The sequence below is a fragment of the Rhea americana genome, unplaced genomic scaffold (assembly GCF_003343005.1).
Source record: "Rhea americana isolate MKP2758 unplaced genomic scaffold, rheAme1 scaffold_105, whole genome shotgun sequence".
NCBI lineage: Eukaryota > Metazoa > Chordata > Aves > Rheiformes > Rheidae > Rhea > Rhea americana.
In genome coordinates, this window is record NW_028185095.1 from 2,404,674 (window position 1) to 2,421,054 (window position 16,381).

Here is a 16,381-nt window from a genome sequence, read left to right on the forward strand (position 1 = left end):
AGAAAAAAGAAACCCTCTAGAAAGCTTGACAATGCATTAAGCTTGCACTCATCTGTTGCAACAGGAAGAAGTATGTTCCTGTTATTACCTCGTACTTACTAAATAGAGAAGAGTCTACTTTCACTGTTAACAGAGAAGCAGCAATCTAATTTTTCTTCACACACAAAGAAAAGGCCTTCTTGCTCTCTCCTAGGACAACTAGGTTGAAGCTACCAAGAAAAATCCTGAAAGCTTCCCTAGGCTTTTGATACCAGATAACGTGGTCSTTCTATAGATCAGAAGCAATTCTCACCTCAAAGCATCTGGAAATAAAGTAGCCTTGAGCTTCCAGCACCTCAAGATTAAGATCATATTTCCTGGGCTAGCATCATGGTAACARAAAAATTCAGAATAGCAACTGAGGTAAATGAATTGCTCCATTTATGAAATMATTTATGGAAAACAAAGTAGAACTTAATAATACAATTTGTAAGGTGATTTTACCTGATATTCTTTATAAGAAGAGATTTGAAATGGTAACAGAAAACAAAAGCATTTCCTTAGTGCATATCACAAGATTGTAGACAAAATGGAATACTCTTACTGAACAGTATCCAGGACAAACTAATCCATAAATGCAAACAACTTAGTAAGAATAACAGTTTAGGAAAAAAAAAGGCCAGGAAGAGGGATGGTGAGAAAGCTGCAAGTGTCAGCTATTCTAACAGCAGCACAGAGTACTTTAACATGGGAAGTGCATATAYCTGCATAGAGTCACTCAAAAATGGGTCAAGAAATAGATGGGGATCGGGCAGGAACACAGACAAACTAACACCAAGAGGAGGAGAAAGAGTAAAGTATAAGATGCAAGAATACAGGGAAAAAAGATGGCACCAAAAATCTATTTATCTTTGAAAAAGACAGACGTTGAAAGAAAAGCAGCAGTTAGTGACAGATTTAATAAAAGAAGAATGATAGAAGCATTTGGCACCAAAAAAAAAAGAAAAAGTAGACTTAAAGGTAGAAAGTAATTTTTAGTGTGAGTAGTTTTCAGGAGACAGCAACAACTAAAATGAATCTCAAAGAAAATGTTTTGACACAAAGCAAACCTACAGTTTGCTTTATGAAAGACCAGAGCAAAAGTTATTAAGTAGCTGAAAAACTCCACCATTTTTCATTTAAAAATAAACCCTCACAAAGTTAAGTGCTATAAAAATCAGTGCAACTCAAATTCATTAATAAATTACAGACTGAGGAAAACCTAAAGCAATACAAGGAAAATACTGTCAAAAGCCTGCTCAATAAAAAGATGTTTCAAGCACAGCTTTGATAATTGGCTTGAAAAATAGAAGAGATGTTCACACATTATTTGTTAATTCAAGATATTATATACATATCCAAATACATACCAACAACAAATGAAGTGAGCGCAGATCTTTGCTATAGTGAAAAAGGTTTTGCAGCATGTCTTGCACAGTTTTATCTTCTGACAGGTGCTGGAAAAGGAAAAAAAAAAAAAAAAAAAAAGCATCGCACCATTAAGCCACACAGGAATCTTCTCAGCAAAACAGTTCTTATTCAACTGGAAAAAGTATGTTAGCTAACTTTCAGAAGGAACTCAACTTATTGGACAATACAATCCCTCAAGTGTAATCTTAATTTTTTGGTCTTTCCTGTGATCTAACTATATTTTCAGATTTCAGTAAAACAAAATTCCATGTCACAACCRATTTATCCAATATCGAACTCAAATAGTGAAAAGAAATATTGATGTTAGGTAAAAACTTTACATACTTATAAACTGGTCCTATTTTAATCTAGTAAACGTATAAAGAGCTTTAAATACCTGAACATTATTATTCCACTTTTGTGCAAAAGACTCATCAAGAAATTCAGCAGGAAGAGAAAGCTGTTCTTTAAATATTTTAATGTATTGTTTAAAATCAAACGAATTCATCAAATATATCTGTCGATGGGAGAACCTTGATTTTACTCTCTTCTCCAAGAGTTCCAAAATATCCTTAAAAACACAAACAAAAACCACACAAGCAGATACACTTACTTCTTAGTTTAGTAAAGACTGCACTAAAAAAGTAAATAGTATAAAAAATTACATTCTCAGGTTTCAAGTGTTCTAATGAGACAAGACCTTTGCTAATTATTATAGCTGGCATGCCTTAAAATGCCTAACAACTAGCCATTTACCCACATCATGTGGTACACTATATCATACAGGATAATTAGTTGCTAGGATACTCAGCAATTTCTCCATAGATTATGTAAATATTTCAGTTACTTAGATCTGCATTCAAGATGTTTCAGCCTATCATGGCTCTAGACAAGCTGTCTAGTAGATATGTAGGTTGGCAGCTGTCATTTCTCATGTCTTTTGTCAGGCTGAAAGAATCTAGTTAAAAAAAAAATCTTAAGAGCCAATACTTGTCTTTTAAGCTCATCACACAGAACTAAGCAAGTCTATAATCAAACTGTTGTTGCACAGAGCAGCTTACTTTTCTCTGAAGAGGCAGCAATACATTGGCATAAGCAGCAAGCTGTGGTACTTGTCCATTTAGAGAAAAGAAGTACTATTCACAATAATTACACTCTTTGTTACTAGGACTTTGGGGAAGGTCTTTTTGGTTTGGGGTTCTTCTGTTTTTTACTTGCAATAAAGAAGTTCTGTTAAAAATACTGAAGTCTTTCACAAAAAAAGAAAAAAAAAGAACAGCACAAACAGTGCAAAACATTAACCCCCCTTTGTATTTAGAAATCACATGCAACAGGATGRTAAGTGACAAAACGCCAATTTATTTTAAGAAACCTGAAAAGCAACAGGTACTATCACAACCATAGTACAGTCTCTGACGACTCTACCTTACATGGATTCAAAAGTAGCACAATACAGGAGGTTCTAAATTATGGATGATGAGAACACCAGACTCAGGACAGAAGTGAAGCAGAAGAAAAGTCTGTAATTAATTGATCAAAACCAATTCTAGTAATTTGCCTAGCTAAATGTCACTCAAACTCAATCAATTCCAGATTTAGGCTCTGATGAAAGATTTTTAATTATTGTTCTTGGTATAACCTGGCTGTCTTCACAACCAATCCATTTTATTTAGAAAAAGTGTAATTTTATAAAGTATGAGCTCCCASAGTGTTAGAAAGCAATTATTTCATGACATATACATGATCTGTSSACAGATCATGTATATGTCATTGTAAGAACCACAACAAGTTCAATATGGATCATAAATCCCTTTTGAATGTGCTAATATTACAGTGAAAGRGCTGTACTGAAGCGTTTGCTTAAAAACACTCCTTAACCTCAGAACAGTGATTTGAACACTAAGTTAATTCAAGTCTATCCTTACCAACTGGTGACCAAGAAAGTGAAATGCCCAGGAGCMCCTTCAAGGACTGAGTGACAGTATAATACAAGACAGCCACACTGATAGATACRGCTCATCTGTGGTAATACAGGACAATGGCTCTTTATCTCCTTATAAATGTAAGACTATTTCAGCAGTAGAACTGAAGGYTTTGCAGTTTTTTGGTTATCTAAGTTTACTCTCAGCACTGAATTAAATATWTTAAATTCAGGAGTCTGACAAACCGATCATTGAGAAAAATATCCTAATAAATTAAGTAAAGTTCCAGGAGTGGGGAAGGGAAACATTCCAATTAAGACAAAAATCTCTTAAAAACATTTGAAAATTTTCAACAAGAAAGAGCAATTTCTTACTTGTCTGCATGTAAGTCCAATAACTGTTACGGGAGTCTGTGCTGACTGGGATATATCAAAGAGGTTATACAGCAGCGTCTGATTCTTGTGATGAACAAATAAGTCAAATTCATCCAATATAAACAAGACTGGACAACTGCTAGTTCGATCACCTGAGACAGCAATTTAAAAAGTTATCATTGACATAGTAACTGCATAATCAAATTTTCATTTTTACAGCTTTTACATAGATAGGTTTTAACCAGTTTATATATTTTCTTTTAGCCATTTCACTAGTACTTCTTTCACATACACACTGCTAAAAYACTAAAAAGAAAAATATATAGAAAAACTGATGAGGTTTTGTATTATTCTGGCAGACAGCATTTCTGAGTGCCAAGAAAGACAGACTGCTATGGCTAATTTTTAAAAATGCTATATTTAATAGATACAATCTGTATAAAAGAACCTGTCCTTCACAGTTGCCTCTCAGATGCAAGTCTTTATGGCACCATTTAAGTTAGGTCTGTATTTGATCAGTATTACAAGTTTTTTTTGTTTGCTTGCTTTTCACAATCGCAACACATTCTTGAGCAAGATTTCCTTATACCACTTGTACAAGTAGAAGAAAAAACTGTAGATGTAAAAATAGATGAAAGAAGCATAATATGCTAATTTTTCAGGCAACTGAAACAGGAACACAAATTATTTCAGAGAGCTCAGTAGTGTGTTTACCTTTCCTTAAAGCTTCAAGAAGGAACGCAAGATTTTCAGCAAAACTGCCCTAAACAGACAAAAAGTTTCACCATAGGTTTTCAAGGTTATTCTCAGAAATATATAACTACATCAAGTTCAGGCATGTAATGAAGTCCATTTCCTTATTAAAAAAAAAAAAAAAAAAAAAAAAAAAACAGGTTGCATTCAAAAATTTACAATGTTACTTCATACTGTATAATTACAACCTCTTTTAGTAAGAAGAGAAGTTTTAACTCCACATTGATCCACTTTTTTCAGCCTGAAATTCCCAATTATCTGCCTCAGGCAGAAATCAGTGATCAGAAGAGCTTCTATAATAAGCCAAATATACTGGTAGTTTTAGCTTTCCTTTTTATTCCCCTTTCATAACCATATATTCACATTTAAGTCTAATAGCTACTGCACACCGAATTTTCTATTTAAATGTATGTCTTTAAGAGTTAAGTAGGATGCCACAATAACAAAGTTAGAGGGGGAAAAAAAAAGTAGGGAAAGTTCACATATCCAAGTCTGGTTTCATCTGTAGCTTTTCATGGTACTGGAACTCTAGAACTTTAAAGGTTGCTCTGGTTCGCTGGTGAAAAGAGAACACATTCAAATGGTTATGCTGAAATACTTGCTATTTCCTTTTATCACTACACCTGTATTTGAGAAAATTTTAGCTCTGGATGGGAAGAAGTTTCCATTCTCTGTATCTAAAATCATTTGGGATAACACGTGAGTATTTTTCAGACCTTAAGAAATCAAAACACAACAAGCATTTCCAACAGACAATAAAGCTTAATAACTGTAACCGACCACTCATCTTGTATTCCACACTGCTTTTTCCCCCCAATTCTTCGGTTTCTCTCATCTAAAGAAAGAATATTTTTCCCCTTTAAGTTTTCTAAATGCAACTGATGGAAAGAAATTTTGTACCTACTGAAATTTCATCTTTCTCCCCTTTTACAATCTTGTTCTCCTCACCTGGATCCATATTATGCATGGCTCACAACTATGCACCTCTGCCAATCTCAGGGAGCAAAGGAGCAAATGATGCTCAGAATGATCTTCTGTCACACCAAAAGAGAGCCTCTCAAGAACACTCGCTGAATAACAAGCAGCAAGCAGAATAGCTCAGAAATCAGTAGATCACTAGCCCAAGTTATTTTAAACTCAAGTGATTGAAATTCAATCTGAAGCACTTAAATTATTCTTTTCACTGTCTTCAGAACTAAGGCAAATAAGTTTCTTCTTTGGGAAAAGGTCCATAGAAGTAAGTAGTTTAACAAAAATCCTATGAAAAATGAGAGCCTCTAGGAAGCCAGTCAGCTGCACAGATTTCCCAACAATTTAAACTAGGATTCAAACAGACTAAAGATGTTGCTTTTTGGTTAGTTAACTTGCCTACCCTTTGTCTTGAAATTTTAAAGCAGATGTTTCTAAAACACTCTGGCCCTCAGAAAGAAGTCTCTTTGAAATGCTTAATATTTTTTTTCATTTAGACACTTTCCCTTCTTTGTAACATTAGCTTTAAACTTATGTTTTTGAAAAAGTGTCAGGGTGCACTAATACAGCTCAACTAGCAAAATGCTATGTTCAGCACTTGTAAACCACGGTCTTCACAGGTAAATGCTACTACAGCTCTCTACAGCTATAAAATTACTACATATTTTAAAGCAGAAAACTGTGGGAAAACTGAGCCAAAACATCACAATTTTACTAATAAATGCTCAAAGCCAATTCAGTCTCAACAAGTTGTAATTCTTTAAAGCTAGTTTTCTAGGCAATTTGAGGGAGATAAAAGCCGATACTTACAAAAACTTTATCCCCAACCRCATTTTCCAATTGTAACTGTCTGGTGATCTCCTTCAGGGCCACTTTATCGTTAGTCTGCAAAAGCCCTGAAACAAAATCATCTTTTTAATGAAGAATTTGCTCTTCTCCTTTACTCTAACCAGCCACATCTACAGCCAATAGAAACATATCCAGWAGCTTCTCTAAGCTTCCAGTCTTACAAAACTATAACATTTTAAAAATTAAGACTAGATTGCAACTTTCCACATGTAATAAAAAAAAWTATTTCAAGCAATTCATTCACAATTGAACAAGATTTTTAACATTTTGAAAAAGTCATCATAAGTACACTAGTTGTCTTTATATAGAGAGAAACAAATGAAGTCATTGTTGAACACAATAAAAAATAAGTGCACATATTACAGGATTCATTACAATTGCCAAAGAGCAAAACTGTTGTTCAGTATGTGGAATATTTAACAACTGAATGTAACATAACATTTGAATAATGCTGTGGTACTTGCCATTCAKGTGAACTTCCAAAAGGTTCTCTCTAACTTGTTTTATTTCCATGAGCTCTTTTAAGACATGATTTAATAACTAGGAAAAAAGAATATACAATTTCTCTATGAAAAGATTAACGTATTAACAGTAAAAAAAACTACAAATTAATATTATCAGACAGAAAATTACTTGCAGTTTCATTATGCAACTATGTTTTTAAGTATTTTCAAGACAAAAGCATTTACATGAAAGCTTAACATTCAGTATCATGACTGCAACTATAACTTTTGTTAATTTTGTGGAACTGTTAGGGAAAGAAATATAAAAATACCTCAAGTATTTTAGAAATCAAACTTTTRGGTTAATAGGACTTTTGCCTCAATCAAAAAAAGGTTTAACAGTTTGAGAGGCAAAAGTATTTCTCACTTGAGCTCATACAATAATCAGCTTCAATATCACAGCTTCATTGATGATTATTCACTAGGTATGAAAAAAATTCTTTGAAGTCATAAATACACTGTCTTTATTTGTTTCATCTTAAAAATTACGAAGCACAAGACAAAACTAAATTGCATATTACATCAGCTACAGCTGTGTAAAATTTAGGGGTCTCAAATTCGTCATCCATCAGCAGCCTACACGTTAGAATTTGTGCTTGGTAAAAGTCATCAGGAATTTGTATTAAGATGTGTAAGCAGATGAAATTTTAACTTTGCTGCTTCTTTCCCTCTTCATTTACAGTAAATTCCAGCATCTCCTCAACTTAAGAATTTGTAGCTCTCCCATAGATGCATGCATATTCACATGTATATATATATGCATACAGAATCCTCTTTTTTGAGGAGCAATATCTTTCTCATGATGTAAATAAGAGAATCATTCCTTTTTCTCTAATGGATCTGTTTACTTATATTCTGGCAGAAAGGATCACAAATTTTCATCTTCACTACCCTGATGTAGAAAGTCTGGAAAACGATTTAATTTTTAATAATAATAAAAAAAGGTCAAGTGGAAGATTTGGAGGTGAAGGAGAAATTTTGAGGTTTTTTTTTTTAGTGGTTTTATTTAAACTTTCACATTTGTTCCAATTTGCCTGCAGCACAGAGCTCATCTATGTTTTTGTGCCGCTATTGTGTAGAAACCAATAAAGTTAGCAAACTCCAGCTACAGGTGCAAGCCTTTAGTATACAGATACTTGGAATAAAAGAGCTTATTCCTATGATTTCACAAATCTATGCCCAATAAGTAGATGTCATCCATTCTGGTTAACTCTTTTGCCAACTATCTCAATTGTAGTTTCAAAGTTCGAAATTTCAAATACATGAGAGTCCAAAAAGTATTTCTGTTAGTTAATAGACAAGTATGGTTACAGCAACAAACTTCTAAGTTTAGGAAAAGAGAAGGGTCAATTCTCCTTTAAGACTAGAAGGAAGTGCAGACAATCCTTCACAGCAAGGCAACTTGCTTTAGCACTTAGGAAGACGACTCTTCAGTTATTTTATACTTTTGTTTTCAGTCTCAAATACTTTTTTCAACAATAGCCAATCTATTTACCATATAATACTACTAATACAGGCATAAAAAACTGACATGCTTATATAGTATTAAATTAATATAACACTTAACTTACTTTGATCACTTCACACGCCGTAACTAAGGAGGAGTCCTTTAGAATACAAAACCTACACTTACTATAAGCAAACTAAAACTGCTATAAAATTTTCTACTTCCCARGAACTTAGATAACAATATTCTCTCGTACGTTTAAAACAGAATTAAGATGGTTCCCTACATATAACAGCTATGTAGGAATGCCCCCCTGAGTCTACTTCCTTTAAAGTTTTGGGATGCCTTTTCAGTCACATTTACAGAGAAGACCTAATAGTGGTAAAAGGTTAACCTTTAAAGGCTATCGAGCAAAACCTGACTATAATTGCAGAGATGAACTCTTTTGTGGCAAGAACTATAATAGAACCATAAGAGGAGAAAAGATGATAAAAGGCAGAAGCTACAGCGTAGCCAGATCTCWCACACACACACACAAAAAAWTCTAAAAATAAAACAAATGGAACTTGCTCTGATAAAATGGATTAAAAGATATACTAGGCACCTCTACCACATCATAAAATCTGGTGAAGGTATGCAAAGGATTCCAAAACCATACAAGCTCCTGCAAGCCCTTCCGAGGTTAGTAAGGTATCAATTTTTGTTACTGCACATGATGCTATTCTATTCTTTAGATTTTAAAAACTATCATGTAGCTACATTTTTGAAATGATAGAAAACAGATTTCTCCATATTGTTATTCAATAGAATTACCTCATGAGAAGCCACTGAACTGCCTTCAAATCACGTATTCTTAATTTATGCTTTGAATATTAACATTATTTGAATATTATCAATATTAACATGGTCTCTTTAAAAAGAGGCACAGAGATAAACTCAGGTCCAAAAGGTCCAAATTTTTAAATGAGGTAATCTACCTCATGTTTAATTTGACCTCGTATAAACTTTTAATACATGTTTATACCGTAGTCTTTCCTGATCCTCGGGGTCCAATAATGAGAGCAGAATTACTTTCTCCATGAACTGTAGTTCGTTTCAGCAGTTCTAGCAGATGTCTGTATTGAAAACAGCAGTAGGTTAAACTTCAGAACAGACAGCATTCACTAAAACTATGGAAAATCCAAAGAATCTTTAGAGCATAGGAGAACGCTAGCTTGATTCATTTCAACTTGCTTTCAGAGCTAACATTCATGGCACACAAAATGTAACAAAGTACAAAAAGGGAGAGTGATTAGACTATGTGAAATATTTTAAAATATTAAAACATGCGTAAGTCAAGAATATTACTAATTCATAAAGTTTTGCAATTCTCCACCATGAAAGGACAGACTTAAATTTTTCAGTCTTACAAAAAGACTCAAAACTTTACTCAAGRCTGGTTTCTATGGTACCACTTTAGTTTATGGCAAATACACCAAAGGAAAACCTGGACACCAATATGAAATTAGTGTTCTAGTGAAATATATTCATTCTGACAATCTCGATAAAACTGATGCTAAATCTATTTATCAAAAACCTGTCAATGATAACAGCAATATTGAGCTTCTTCCAAATATGAATTTCCTGCCTGCCCGAAGGAGGGAACTAATGACTCTGAATGACCTTCATAAAAGACCTATCACCTAATACCACATTTAAAATAGTCATAAAAAATACACTGACATTCCAAGTTTACAAATGTATACATCTAATAAACTGTTAGTTAGAATACATCACATTCACACATCACAACAGTTGTGGCGTGYGAACACGACAAAAGTTGCAGCAAAGGCATGCATTTCATTTTTGCTTACTATTCGAAAGCTAACAACAGCAAAGAGTCCTAATACATCTTGTGAAATAAAAGCTACGAGTTCATCATGTCATCTCTCCAGCACAGTTCATCAATATTGGCTTGTTTTGTAACATATCAACATCACAAAAATTCACTTTCTCAAAACTACATTAAACATATCTACATGAGATCTGCATGTAAGASAGATAAAAGAAAAAAGGAAAATATTTTCCTTCCTGTAAGGGAAAAGAAACTAATGCTCACACCAAGTGATTCAAWTTAAATAAAAATTTAAATATTAATCAATTTGCTTCAAGTTCTTTAGAGACATGTTTAGAATTCTACCTTACAGCTCTAAASGTATTAAGATAGTATTATTGTCACTACCCACTCGCTGAGACATTTTGATTTAAAATAAGTCTCATCTCTCCAACTTTTTAATCTTCACATCAGGACTTCGAGAAATAGACTWGTATTCAATGTGGGTCTCCAAGTCTGCTTGGAGAAACATGATGTTATCACTCACGGTTTCAAATTTACTTCTAACACAGCCAATCAAACAGTGGAAAATTTGAAATAAAAATAAACATGCACAACAGAACTTAATTTTTTGCTTGAAAAGCTCATTAAACATAGGTGTAAAATTTGCACTGCAGGTTATCTTCCAGGCTACAAAAAGACTGTTTCAGGAATTGTGTATTTAAAGTAAGGACAAGCAAGTTGGTACTCAGAGCCTCACTACACAGCAAGTAACAGTTGTATAAAACCTATTAAAGTTTGAAACTATTTTTAGAAGCAYTGCATTTCAAGTCATTTAAGTCTGTGTGTAATTTAGAACACTAGAGGTAGCAGAAAATTTTGAGTTTTACTTGATTATTTTTCCATGGAGGTTAAAGTAGAAATATAAAGTGAATCTGCTTACTCACCTGTRCTGGTGTTCAATCCCAAACAGTTTTCCAGTAGCACGATGGTGACAGAATCTTTCACGTAGAATTCTTTGTACCTATTGATATAGAGCAAGATTCAGAAAAATACGGTTGGTGCTTCAAACATTAGAATGCAACAAGAATGTAATAACTGTAGGTAAAATAATAGGAAAAATATGCATGTTTGTGGCGGTGAAACTATTCTACGACATGTAAGCTTTAATTGTCACCAATGACATAGRATCTTGAAAGTAAGAATAAAATTGCAGTAAGCACAGTATTTTGTAGTCACTTAGTAGCTGAAAAGAGAAAATTCAGTGATAGCGACGTATGTCTTCAGTCTATTCTATTACAGCTTCTTTCCTTCATCCTCCAAGGGATGTTATACTTGCTGCCAAAATTAGGTCCGTACTTCATCTTATTCAGCATTCTAACTGATACAGACAAGAAAATGTTTATTAGCAAACTTAAGAAAAATAACTCAATTATTCCAAAAAATCTTCCACGGATACACTTTTTGCACTAGCCATAATACAAAGTTTYACCCTTCAATGTTCAAACACCAGAAAAATGTCAAAGTTTTTTTCAACGGTTTTTCCAGTTTCTTTGAAGACTCAGTTCAAATACTTTGTTCCTACAATTTGTAAACAATTGCCTTCAACTTGCACATTGAATACAATATTTAACTATGAATTTGGATAGATTTGTTGAGATATCATTAGACATATTTCTGCACTGATTTCTGTTTTTCACTTTAAGAACCACCATTACCTAAAACTGTATCTTCAGAACATTCCAAAATGGCCAACCTGTAGCATCACAGCACACCTTTCCTACCACTTGACCAACAGCGCACAGATTGGACAACCCCAATTTTTAATAATTTACAAGACTTTACAGGACTAGGCTTGCCCCCCATATAAGCTAAACCTGAATGACAGCTGTCCAATTCAAATGCCTGGTATCACAGCAAAGAATTGCAGAGATTAAATTACATACTGTTAATGAAATAATCTTCGTTTTAAAAAAATCACATTTTAAGCATCTTGCCTTTCARTCTGAAAGTCCATTTCACCCCAAAACGAACTCTTTCTTATATCATCATCAATGCACATCTATGATATTACTTTTTTATCCTCATAATCTGAGTTGCCTTAATCTTCCCCTCCGTATGGTTTTTCTATGCATTCTTCAGTTGCACCTCAACTGCATTCGTTTTCACGTCTACTGAATTTTAAGAAAACATGAAAAAAAGTGCTGTGCTATCCAGGTAAGCTTATACTGAGGCAGTATTGTCCACCAAATGTTTGCATTTTAATGTAGTATAGAGAACAGCATATCAACTACAACTCAGCAGCCAACACTTTATTAAAGTTGAAGTAATTATTTCAAGAATGGATGTGCCAATATTAGGTTTGGTCAGTTATCTTACCATCTCTTTAGATCTTGAGGTCTTTYTGAAGCTTCCCAGGTTTCTCTGATCCTAAGCAGTAGTATTTCTTTATGTCATTTTTAGCTGATTTAACATTCACCACTCACTATCATGGGGTACTAGCAGGTTTAAAAATAAACACATATTACCTCCAATCTTTTCAAGTATCCTTCAGTAAATCTCAATAATGGATAAAAGATTAAAAATGTATTTGGTAACAATTCCACTATGAAAGGATTTTTTTTTTAATACACCAGCTGTGCTTATCTACCTGATTTTTCAGTCTCTTTCTTCTACTGAAATCCTATTAATTTCCAGATTAACTCTGTTAAAAAAAAGTTTGTGTAGTCACCATTGCCCATCCACAAGCAAAGGGATTTTCTTTTTGTAAAAGCATTATAGAGATAAACAAAGGAAATATTAAAACATAAGAGAATTACTGCAGCACATCAGAGGTAATGCACTAAAGATGCGTCACAGTCTCTGGATGGTCAATTTGAGAAATCAGATCAACTTCACAAAGCTGAAAACTGATTAGGCAGCTGCTGTCCCACCTAACCTGGGTTATTCCAATTAAAAAGCAAAAGCTATCTAGGTTCTGATTCACACTACAAACTGGGAAATAAAGGATCTCATCAGACAGTGATAGATTAGTCCAAGTCTGARAAAAGGCTTAGATGTGCTACATACTTAAACTCCTTTCACTCCTTGCATTAGTAAGGAAAAGAAAAAMCACTTTGTGTACAAGTTATAATCTATTGTCACGTGTGACTGCCAAAGTGTAAGACTGTCTTTTAGCATTTTTAAGATACTCCAAAAAATAGATCATTACTAAAACAGTTAAAACAAGCAAACATCAAGTTGAAACTAATACAGAACATTACAGAAAGTAATACAGAGCCACTTATCTCCAGAAATTTTATCAAGTATCCATGTGCGCCTTTTTACAGGTCTCTTGAAAATACACAGAACTAAAAGGATGACAGAGGATGGAAGAGTTTCATAACTCAAGYCAAAGGCAGCCAATGAAGACACTACTAACCTGTGAAATGCATTCTCCATTCGCACTGCTGCTCTCCTTTGACTTACGTTTACTCATTGCAGAAATTTTTATCTTAAATAAGAAGGACAACATAAGAGTTAAACTAAATTACTTTGTTTTCCATGTTAGGCAGAAACTGTACTTGAAATTTTAGTAGACTAAGTTTAGTATAGCAAACAGGACAATTACTGATTTGCAAGAACTTAAATTTTTTGACTTTTTTTCTTGACTGACAGATATATTAGTTAAGATTATTACTTGTGAAACAAAACYACTGAATGAATTTTTACATCATTTCTGAGATGAAATCCATATCTACATACAACTTCTGAACTCYTTGCTTTGTTAATATATTTTCAAGGCAATGCAAACAAAACAAAGTGCCTAATATAACTGGTATCAGAGTAACAAGACTTCGAAGTTTCTCTAGACAACTCTTTCTTTAGATAAAAGCAATTGTGTRTCTGTGAATGATATGCCAAGATCTATTCAGAGAGCACAGGTATACACAAACTGAACTTGCACAGAACAGAACCAGCCCAAGAATGGCATAGYTTACACATCTGCACTTCATTCTATAGCGTGTTCCAGCTCTTTGGATGGGAACTGACTTTAGATAGATTATGTTGAACAGTCAAGTCAATGCTCTTTGATAAGTTGTAACTACAAGACATGTGTTGAACTTCTCCACTCACTAACTGTAAAATCTAATGTGATCATTTTGACTAAATTTAGAATAATTTAAGAAAATGCATTTACAGTCTTCAGCTGAAAAATGCTCTAAACACATGGTGCTATATTAAGCCATGATAACTAATTTCTTTACAGTAACAACTGGCTGCCTATATTTATATTGGTACAGCTTATGTTCATATAGGGCAGTTGTACCATTATAATTACCCTGAGGAGGGTGAAGGAAAGGAATAACCAGTGTTTCCAGAAATACTTAAAATTATATATAATTTTTATATACATATGTATACATGTATTTATATATATATATATATATATGCGCATTTTTTTATATATATGTAACTATATATGAATGCACCTATGTATATGTAAGTAAGTAAGTATATCTCCATCCACACGGGCTATTTTGAAGTCTTCTGCAGACCCTCAACCCAGCGTCTTTTCTCCTGGCTAAGAATCTTGGCCAAAACTCCACATGTGGAAAGTTCTCAAGTCTAAACTGACAGTCTCCATGAACAAGAGCTACGCAGAAATTTTAGAGTGATTAAACGAATCACATTTGAGCTGAGGTTGTCAGTAATTTAACTATTATGTTCTCTTAGGTTTCTTCTAGTCATTGTTAATCCCAACTGTATGGGGCCTGGGGGGTGAAGTTGAATGAGTAAATTTTCATAAGCAAAGTCTGCCTATAAAAAACAGTACCCCTTCTTTGTGCCAATAGAAAGCACTTGTGCCTTGATGCAACGGAATCAGGGAACTGATCCAACTCARAAGTTTCTCAGGAAGTAAACAAGAGAAATGAAGGAAGCCATGTTTAAGCAGTATTTCTTGTAAACATCTATCATCACCCTATAGTTAAGATGTACTTCTGCCTCACCTCTCTAAAAGGACGTGTGACCTTTCTGCCTGCCTCTACCAATAAGAAAATAAACAATTTCAAAGCATACTAGAGGTAAGCCATGATTTTCATAAGCGAAGTATAAAATACTGAGAATAAAAAAGAAAATTATGAAAGTTACTTGGTAATTTTTTGTGACTAAGTCAATATATTTGAGTATACTTACATGTCTTTAGCTAAATTCTCCAAAATATGATCTAGTMTAACCTGAAACACTTGAGCTCCCTAAAACACATGCTGAAATATCACAGGACCACGAAGAACCTCATCTGAGAAGGCTTAATGTACAAAATCTCTAAGACTATCACTCTATAACAATTTAGGCTTGTTTTAACACTATCACAGTAATTTCCCTCTGCTCCCCATCTTGCTCCTTTTATTGTAGGCCTGCCTAAACAGTCATGTTCAGTGACCTTGTACAGCAGATAAACCTGCAAAGGGCCAGACCAGCTGTTAAATAAGCAGTCCTTGTGGGGGCAGACATGCAGGAGTGCGAGGGTTGCAAACAAAAGGCTGGAAATACAGAACCGTAACAATCACATTATTCAAAACAATACGCAAGAGCAACAAGATTAACGGAAGAACATTCCTGTTCACATTCTTCCTCCCACCGCCGTTGAGAAAGTTATATGGAARGACCACAATCACTAAGGACRCTCATGTTTTACAAAACCAGGCGAGATTTCTACTGAAAAGTAGAAATTGCCCATCCACAAGCAAAGGGATTTTCTTCTTGTAAAAGCATTATAGAGATAAACAAAGGAAATATTAAAACATAAGAGAATTACTGCAGCACACCAGAGGTAATGCACTAAAGATGYGTCACAGTCTTATGTGTTATATARAAGTWATATGGAAGGACCACAATCACTAAGGACGCTCATGTTTTACAAAACCAGGCGAGATTTCTACTGAAAAGTAATCCTGGCTGGGAGCCCGCCGGAGGAGGGTCAGCGCCAACGCTCTCCGCCAGCCCCGACGGACAAGCAGCGGCGGCCCCCAAGCCCCGGGGAGGGGGRAGAGGAGGGGAGAGCGGGGCAGCTCGCCAAGAGCAGCCTTCACCTACCCGGCCGCGCAGCCCCAGCGCTCACGGGCGAGGCAAGCCGCGGTGCGGCACAGCCTCGCCGCAGCGAGCGGCTCCTACCTCCGCGGAGGGGCTGGGCGGAGGGGCGGGCGCCCTCCATTTCTGGCCGTGCTAGACCCGCCGCCGCGCCGCGGGGGCCCCTCCGCGTCGCCCTCACCTCAAGCGGTGCCAACAGCGGTGCCAACGGTCGCGCCAACGGTCGCGCCAACGGCCACCCCCGCGCCGCG

The 16,381-nt window shown here is 34.9% G+C and overlaps 1 protein-coding gene across 3 annotated transcripts in view; it reads right to left on the reverse strand.

The window, feature by feature from the left end:
* Positions 1-16,375, reverse strand: part of ORC4 (origin recognition complex subunit 4) — a 21,893-nt gene extending 5,518 nt beyond the window's left edge. The window contains exons 1-10 of one of the 3 annotated variants that reach the window (XM_085308534.1): positions 16,312-16,375; positions 13,480-13,551; positions 11,006-11,082; positions 9,270-9,360; positions 6,760-6,835; positions 6,257-6,342; positions 4,439-4,487; positions 3,725-3,876; positions 1,826-1,999; positions 1,389-1,475 (exon numbers count right to left, since the gene is read on the reverse strand). In XM_085308534.1, the coding sequence (XP_085164660.1) occupies positions 1,389-1,475; positions 1,826-1,999; positions 3,725-3,876; positions 4,439-4,487; positions 6,257-6,342; positions 6,760-6,835; positions 9,270-9,360; positions 11,006-11,082; positions 13,480-13,536 (849 nt within the window). In that variant the 5' untranslated portion in view covers positions 13,537-13,551; positions 16,312-16,375. Of the gene's footprint in view, positions 1-1,388; positions 1,476-1,825; positions 2,000-3,724; positions 3,877-4,438; positions 4,488-6,256; positions 6,343-6,759; positions 6,836-9,269; positions 9,361-11,005; positions 11,083-13,479; positions 13,552-15,236; positions 16,014-16,136; positions 16,286-16,311 lie in introns of those variants that run through there. The other 2 variants (XM_085308544.1, XM_085308552.1) reach the window with 2 other exon arrangements.
* Positions 16,376-16,381: the final 6 nt, after the last annotated feature.